The 8,822-nt window shown below is 44.4% G+C and overlaps 1 protein-coding gene across 1 annotated transcript in view; it reads left to right on the forward strand.

The window, feature by feature from the left end:
* Nucleotides 1-7,584, forward strand: part of LOC135889995 (rap1 GTPase-activating protein 1-like) — a 58,291-nt gene extending 50,707 nt beyond the window's left edge. The window contains exons 22-23 of the mRNA XM_065417754.1: nucleotides 7,308-7,393; nucleotides 7,561-7,584. Of these exons, the coding sequence (XP_065273826.1) occupies nucleotides 7,308-7,393; nucleotides 7,561-7,584 (110 nt within the window). The remainder of the gene's footprint in view (nucleotides 1-7,307; nucleotides 7,394-7,560) is intronic.
* The last annotated feature ends 1,238 nt before the right edge of the window (nucleotides 7,585-8,822 follow it).

Consider the following 8,822-nt stretch of genomic DNA (forward strand, 5'->3'; position numbering starts at 1 on the left):
CAATATCAACAGAGGTTGGAACCAGGACCCACACAGCATGCCACCATACAGGGCTACATGGGATCTCAGAAATTAGGTCAATGCCATGTGTAGGGTCAGGCCTGAAGGACAGAACAGCAGGCAAACATCCCTCCTTGCAGGGCTATATAGGAGCTCTCTGTGGCTTGGGAAGGCCACCAGGAAGCCAAGCCCTAACCCCATGGAGAGATGGGGTGGCTGCCCTCAGACTTGGTATCAGGCACCGCAGAAGTGTGAACCCTCTTGGTACCTGATGGAGGCAGGGCTTTCACTGTGCCTCCATGGCAGTTGTACAGGGGCAGGTCTCTAAAGCATCCAAACTGGCCCAGGTGACAGGAGGCCTCTCCCTGCCACACCTTAAGTACATCAACACTGCCTCTGCACAAGTGGCAGGGAGTAGGGGCCCGCCCGGTGTTTGCTCCCCATGAGGAAGGTTTGGAAACTGGTGGGATTTCTGCTCCCACAGGGGGAGACAGACACACATGGGGACTGAGGAACCAGGGTAAGAGCTGATTAACCCACTTCACTTTTGTAGTGAATTTTGTTGTGTGAGCAGTAGGTGTATTGTGTAGGCAGTAAAAGCACCAGCACCCTGGGGTTAGATGTGATCCCCTCTTCCCTGGGCCTTGTGGTATCTGTGGACAGTCCAGGACTCCTGGACAGTGCAGAAGAAATGATTTTACTAACCCCACTCCTCCTTGCTTCCAGAAGGGGAGTGAATAGGATCAACCATTTCATCCAGCCAGGTCACCTCCCCCCAGCCGGCCTCTATCGTTGCCTCGCAGAACTTGTTCCATCTAACCATGCAGCCTTTTTATTAAACTGCTGCAGACTCCTCATTTCTCTCCCCTTCTCTCCTTTATACCCTGCTGCCTCATCATATTCACTTTGGTCCCATCCTAGAGCTTAGCCAGAGCCCTGAAGTTCAGATCCAAACCACACCTGAATATGGGGCTGTCCAGGCCCATCTCTGTCTGATCCTCCCACTTGGGGAAGCCTCTGTCACCCAATATCTCCTTCCGCCAACAAGAGCCAGGCTGTCTTGCTTACCTGCTCCTCTCTCAGACCGTATAGCAGGGGAGTGGAAGCAGAGATTTTTTCAGTGGTCTCTGCTTCTATGGACAGGTAGGTCCCCTGCCAGTTGACTCACTGGCCATCTCTGTTTGTGTAACAGACCCTGGAGATAAATCTCTCAGAAGCTGGTGGATCATGCCCCAACATTTGCAGTCAGGATTAGACACTCCATGGTTAATGGTTAATGGTAATGTTCAGCTCAAGACTTTCTTTGAGATTTCCCGCCTGCTGGCTGGGGATGGGTGGCCATACCTAGCAACTGCATGCTAAGGGGCCAGTGATCTAGTACCACTTCAGAACTCATCCTTGGACTTAAAGGCAGCTCCTGACCTTGCTCCCTTATTTAGTGACAGTTTGGCAAAAAGATAGAGAACAGGAAAGCCAGTGTGAAAGTGCAGAAGGGAATGCAGATTTGTACCTCAGTCGTTGCCTTGCACCATGAGAGATCCAAGGTTAAAATGGGGAAACCCTGCAGACCTTATCACAGCCAAATGATAATAAAAATGATAGCTCCAGAAGCAGGAGAGAAATGGTCCCTGGGGGCAGACTGTTGATTGCAGACTCCATTAAAACAGAAAAGGATCTGTGATGTCATCACCCCAACAGTCTGAGTCTTGTCACAGCAATAGAGGATGGTGCAGAAAGGAAGGAAAGGAAGGGTCTGTGGGATGGGTTGAACCTTTTGGGGATGGATGGGGCCTTTCCTAGAGATGCTGGAGGGGTTTGAGATGGAATGTAATGAGATTGGGAGTAAACAAAAGTGGGGGAAGGGCTTTTCCTAGGGAGTGTGGGGAGAAAACTGGGGCAGGGTTATTTAGATTTATGCAAGTGATTAAAAACAGCACATGGTGCTCTTGACAGAACATAAAAAATACATCACAAAAATACCCTGAGTGCATCAGTACAATTTAATATTCCCAGACAAAATGACATTAAAATAAAGATAAGGTTGAGAGCACATATTAGTAATTCAGCATATTCCATGTTACAGGCGTGATGTACTTATACCAAAACTGAGCACTATGTTACTGAAATGTGGTGGGATGATTCCCATAATTGGAATGTTAAAAATCAATGGTTATAACCTATTTAGGAATGATCAAGTGGGCAAAAGGGGAGGGGGGAGTGGCATTCTGTCAAAAATGGCACTTGTTTCCAATTCACTGATACCTCAAAAGAAAGTGATCTTGAGTGCTTATGGATGAATGTCCTAACTGGTAAAGCATGAGATGGAGTATTAGTTGGTGTCTGCAACAGACCACCAAATCACAATAAGGAACAGGAAGATTGGTTCCTTATACACCAATGTATAATGTGTAGGAGGAAAAAAGTCTGTGTGATAATGGGGGATTTCAATTTGAGTGACATATGCTATGGGTCTCATACTGCCAGTACTAAAATATCCCTGGAATTTCTAGATATTATAGATGACAATTTCCTAACTTAAAAAGTGTTGCATCCAACACTGGGGAGTTCTATATTAGACCTCCTTTTGAGAGATAATGAAGAATTGATCACAAAACTAAAAAATGAATGGTAACTTAGGTACAAGTGATCATGACTTGATCATATTTAGAATATGCAAACAGAGTAAAGTCCAATATATATTTGGTGCTTTTAGACGGCCAATTTCACAAAGCAGAAAACGATTATGAGAGAAACAGCTGGGAGAAATAGTTTAATCAGAAATATGAATTATAATTGGGAATTGTTTAAGAACACCTTACTAGATGCGCAAAAAGCCACAATCCAACAAACAAGGAAGACCATATTGGTTAAAAAACTGACATGGTTTAGAGGGGAAATGAAGGCAGCTATTAATAATGAAAGAAAGGGGACATTCACAGTAATGAATATAAATCAGAATCTAGCAAATATAGAAAATTGATAAGGGAAGCAAAGGGACACAAAGAGAAATCTATGGCCAGCAGAATTAAGGACAATAACTTATCATGATTATTATCAATAATAATGCAGAAAAGGCAGACGTGTTCAAAAATATTTCTTCTCTATTTGGGGGGGTGTAGTCAGTCATATCATATGATAACACACTTCACAGTCCATTAGTATCTCAGGAGGATTTTAAACAAAGGCTACTAAAGTTGAACATTTTTAAATCAACAGGCCCAGATAACTTTCATCCAAGAGTTTTAAAAGAGCTGGCTGAGGAGCTTGCTGGACTGTTAATGTTTATTTTCAATACGTCTTGGAACACTGGGAAAGTTCCAGAAGACTGGAAGAAAACTAACGTGCCATTAAATAAAAAGGGTAAACGGGATGACTTGGGTGATTATAGTCTGACAGTGATCCTAGGCAAGATAATGGAGTGGCCGATAGAGGCCTCATAAAGAATTAAAGGAGGGTAATGTAATTAATGCCAATCAACATGGGTTATGGAAAACAGATCCTGTCAAACTAACTAACTTGATATCTTTTATTTATAAGATTACAAGTTTGGTTGATAAATGTAATAGTGTTGATGTAACAGACTTCTGTAAGGCATTTGACTTGGTACCACATGACATTTTGATTAAAAAACTGGAAAAATATAAAATTAAACTGGTGCACGTTAAATGGAGTAAAAGCTGGCTAACTGATAGGTCTCAAAACGTAATTGTAAATGGGGAATCATCACTGAACCGATGTGTTTCTAGTGGAGTCCCACAGGTATTAGTTCTTGGCCCTATGCTATTTAACATTTTTATTAATGACTTGGAAGAAAACATAAAATAATCACTGATAAAGTTTTCAGACAACACAAAAATTGGGGGAATGGAAAATAATGAAGGGAATAATGAAGGTCACTGATAGAGCGTGGTCTGGATCACTTAGTAAGCTGGGTGCAAGCAAACAGTATGTGTTTTAATATGGCTGAATGTAAATGTATACATCTAATAACAAAGAATGTAGGCCATATGTATAGGATGGGTGACTCTATCCTGGGAAGCAGTGACTCTGAAAAAGATTTGGAGGTGGGGTGGATAATCAGCTGAACGTGAGCTCCCAGTGCAATGCTGTGGCCAAAAAGAGCTAATGCGATCCTGGGGATGTATAAACAGGGGACAAATTGGAGAGAGTCCAGCGGAGGGCAATGAAAATGATTAGGGGGCTGGAGCACATGACTTATGAGGAGAGGCTGAGGGAATTGGGGTTATTTAGTCTGCAGAAGAGAAGAGTGAGGGGGGATTTGATAGCAACCTTCAACTACCTGAAGCGTGGTTCCAAAGAGGATGGGGCTAAGCTGTTCTCAGTGGTGGCAGATGACAGAACAAGGAGTAATGGTCTCAAGTTGCAGTGGGGGAGGTCTAGGTTGGCTATTAGGAAAAACTATTTCACTAGGAGGGCAGTGAAGCACTGGAACGGGTTACCTGGGGAGGTGGTGGAATCTCCATCCTTAGAGGTTTTTAAGGCCCGGCTTGACAAAGGCCTGGCTGGGGTTGGTCCTACTTTGAGCAGGGGGTTGGACTAGATGATCTCCTGAGGTCTTGTCCAACCCTCATCTTCTATGATTCTTCTATGGATCTCGAGTAGGGGTAGAGAGGTTGTTTTACCTCTGTATTTGGCACAGGTGCTACTGCTGTTGGAATACTGTGTCCTGTTCTGGTGTCCACAATTCAAGAAGGATGCTGATAAATTGGAGATGGTTCAGAGAAGTGCCACTTGAATGATATTAGAAAACATCCCATATAGTGATAGACTTAAGGAGCTCAATTTATTTAACTTAACAAAGATAAGATTAATGGATGACTTGATCACAATCTATACGTATCTACTTGGGATACAAATATTTAATTAAAAACCGTGAGGAGTTCTTGTGGCACCTTAGCGACTAACAAATTTATTCATCAGATGCATGGAGTGAAAAAAACAATAAGCAGAATATATATTATAGTACATGAAAAGATGGGAGTTGCCTTACCAAGTCGGGGGCCAGTGCTAACGAGCCAATTCAGTTAAGGTGGAAGTGGCCTATTCTCAACAGTTGACAAGAAGGGGTGAATAACAAGGGAGGAGAAATTATTTTTGTAGTGCTAACAAGGCCAATGCAATCAAGGTGGCCCATTTCCAACCGTTGACAAGAAGGTGTGAATATCAGCAGAGGGAAAATTACTTTTTGTATATTTAATAATAAGCTCTTCAATCTAGCAGACACAGGTATAATATGCTCCAATGCCTGGATGTTTTAGCTAGACAAATTCAGACTGGAAATAAGGCATAAATCTTTAACATTAACCATGGGAACAATTTACCAAAGGTTGTAGTAGAGTCTCCATCACTGGCAATCTTTAAACCAAGATTGGATTTTTTTTTTTTTAAAGCTATGCTATAGGAATTATTGTCCTATTTCATACTGGTGTCGTGGAAAAAGTCACCCACACATTGATTTTAGTTCACAGACTCAAGCCTGAGGCCAGTTTATTGCAATACATACCAACGCGTTGGGGGTTGCAGTTGGAAACTACACCCCTGAGCAGAGCTCGCAGGCTCCTTTTTATTCTTACAAACCGCAAACATATTACAAGTTACACGTCATTTACGAAAAATAAAGAGTTAGGGTTTGCTCCCTTTCCCGGCACCTTTCTTATTATTTTCCGAGAATTGGGTGCATATTAGGTGGAGGGCTTTTGGTGGTTTCCGATTCTGGTCAGGACTTGGCATTCATTCGGGGTATATTCTCGGCAGGGTGCATAGTACCTTCCGGGGTGTTACGGTCAGTGTACCGGGGAAGGGTTGACAGGACGCTCAAAGAAGGTATCTAATTGGCTAGTTTTGCATTTAGCTGGAATTACAGGGTGCTCACAGGAGAAGTTTGCATTTAGCTAGAAATTCAGGGGGGGGTTACAGAGCACCCAAAGGAGAAGCTGCATTTAGTCAGTTTGCATTCAGCTAAAGTTACCTATTGCTTCACACAAGCGGTTATTATATTTCATCAGCCATGAACATATTTCATTAGTGCTGCTGCTGGGGCTTTTTATTCTTTCCCTCCTTGCCCCCCCCCCCCCCCCCCCCCCGGTCATGACCCTTGACCGAGTTTGGCAGGAGGCTGTGTCACTTAGCCTAGTTCAGGCTTGTGGCCTGCAGGGCGGGCCTATATGATGAGTCTTCGCCGATGTTCTGATCGGTGCAAGGGAGGCCAGCCAGGCCTATTCCCCCACACTGGGCAAGTCACTTAAATCAAACTTTTCCCAGGTGGTCACTGATTGTGTGTTCCTCATTTTCTAGGTGCCCAGTGTGAGATCCTGGGGTCTGATTTGCAGAAGGGCTAAAATCTATAAGAGCTGTGCTTTGAACATATGAACTGCTATATAATGCTAAGAGTCTCAAATTGGGCTGCCAAAATTAATGGACAATTCTGACTATTCTCTTTGTGCCTCAGTTCCCAGTATCTAAAATGGGGCTAATATCACCCCACAACCTCACGGGGTGTCATGAAGATAAATTGATTAAAGTCTGTGAAGCACTCAGGTACTGTAGTGAAGAGCACCATAGAAAAGCCCCTGAAGAAATTAATAATTTTGAATTCAGAACAGTGTTTGAGTAGTGTGCAGTAAATAAGCCCTTGGGCCACACACTGAACAACACAGAAAAAAACAAAACATTAACTGAGCACTGTCCGTCCTGTGTACTGAAAGAGGCAAGGGTCCTGTGGAAAAAATAATATGTAATTAAATAATTATGCAGATGCGCTAGGAGGCTGAACTAAGGCTGCACAGGCAACCTTAATTCTAGCATTTCCTCACTTTCAAGTGCTTGACTTTACAACTTTAACAATGTTCTTTTAAAATAGTTTTCTGTGTGTAATAGTAGACAGAGACACAGGAGTAGTGGGGTTGAAATGAGGGGACAGAACTATGCACATTTGGCGTAGTTGGAGACAGTGCTTAATTTGTAATGAAAGGTGCCAGGGCTCAAGCAATGTTTATACTTTCATAACTGACGCAGCAACCCCACAGTTGCTGGGGATATGAACTGTCAAGCTTAGAGGTGCCGGAGTTCAACCCTAGCAAGCCCTGGATCAAATTAAGAACTGTTGGAGAGCAGCTTTGCCACATGCGGGCAAACTTACCAGACAATGCAAGAGGTTGTAGGGATCAGACAGCTGGGGGTGATGGCTAAGGGGTTGAGACAGATTATGGATCTCAGATTGGGGTGACAGAACTGCTTTTCCCATTCCTGGAAGAGCTCATTTTCTTGTGTGCTTGGCTCTCTTCTAGTAACCCGACTGCTCCCTTCTAGCAACACTGCAGGCTCCATGGAGAAGGGGAAAGGCAGCAAGGCAGATGCTCAGCGTTACAGCCCGGTATGTGCCAGGCCTCCATGTGCTTCCATCCTCACCAACACCCAGATGATGATGGGGCAGGGAGGAGATGGGCTTGGTGCAGGGGGCTTTGTATGCTCAGGATGCCAGGGTGCATGGGGACAATGCTTCAGGGAAGGTTTAAGAACTGCCATTTCCTTGTTCTACAGGCCTCCATTTTGTGTTGTGTGTGATGTCATCGCTGGAGGGGTGTCACGGTGCATGCTGGGTAATGCACAGGTAACTGACACACTAGGAGCCTTCATGCCCCTGGATGGAGGGTTGGAGGCAGGTGGCTGAACTGTGAAGGATGAGAAGGGGCCTTTTCCCCATCCCCACCCCTCCATGAGGCAGATTCACAGTGAAGCAACATCCTAGTGGTTCCCACCCCTTCCATGGCCAACTCCCTGTGCCCCTACACATCTAGCTGAGCCCCCTTTTCTGGGAACTTCTTTGCACCCCACTCAACAACATAACCTTCCCCAGCCATCTCTCCCTGCCTCATCGGACTCTGGCCCCTTCTTAGCGCTGTCCCCTTTCCCCCCAAATGCTCTTTAAGTTTCCCACTTTGCTCAGACATGCCCCGTGGTTCCCAGGGTTTTCTTATTTTGCTGAACCATCTCTTGCTCACCGGCTAGTTTTGTGTCTGTTTCCATGTCTGTCCATTGGTGGAATGTGCTTCTGTGTGGCAGTGTTACAGCTTATTCAGATAGGCATAATGTGACTATGAGCTACTAGACAAAGTTATAATGGGGTGAGTGGTGGCAGGGCTAGAGGGAGCACTCTGAGCAGCAGGGTCCCTAGGGGTTCTGAGATGCAGTGGGAGCAGTTTCTCTGGTTTTGTTAATGTCTTGGTGAGTGAGTTATCCAGGTGACAAACTTCCTCTCTCTGACCTGACAGCGAAGTAGCACAGTGCCCCATGGGGGATGTGGATGTCAGACTGTGACACACTCCCCCCAGGGACTGCAGACTTAGCAATAGAAACATGGGGGAGATGGGGCGGCAGAGGAAACACCCATAAGGAAGGAAGTACAGTGCATTTAGAGCAAATACCTGATTTTCAGTTTGCTGGCCCTTCTGAAAAGTCAGAAAAAAAATTGTTTCGTGTTCAACAAACCATTTTATTTGGCTTTTGAGTTTTTTTAATGTTTGTCAATTTTTAAAAATAAAGTTGAAGTATACGTCAGCACAAAGTCATTTAGAATTGAAATATCTAAATATTTCATTTTGAAAATGTCTAAACGAAACATTACTTAGACAAAGATCTTTAGGGCAGGGATCAGCTCTGGGGTGGAGGGAGGTGGTCAGGTTGAGGAGTAGACAGAGCAAGTGAGGCCAGATGGTCCCTTCAGAAGAGTGGTAGCTGTAAGATTTGGGTGAGGGGAACTTGCTTTTACTGTGTGTCTGGTTGTCTCTCTCTCAGGATTTGCT

The sequence above is a fragment of the Emys orbicularis genome, chromosome 1, assembly GCF_028017835.1.
Source record: "Emys orbicularis isolate rEmyOrb1 chromosome 1, rEmyOrb1.hap1, whole genome shotgun sequence".
Classification (NCBI taxonomy): Eukaryota; Metazoa; Chordata; order Testudines; family Emydidae; genus Emys; species Emys orbicularis.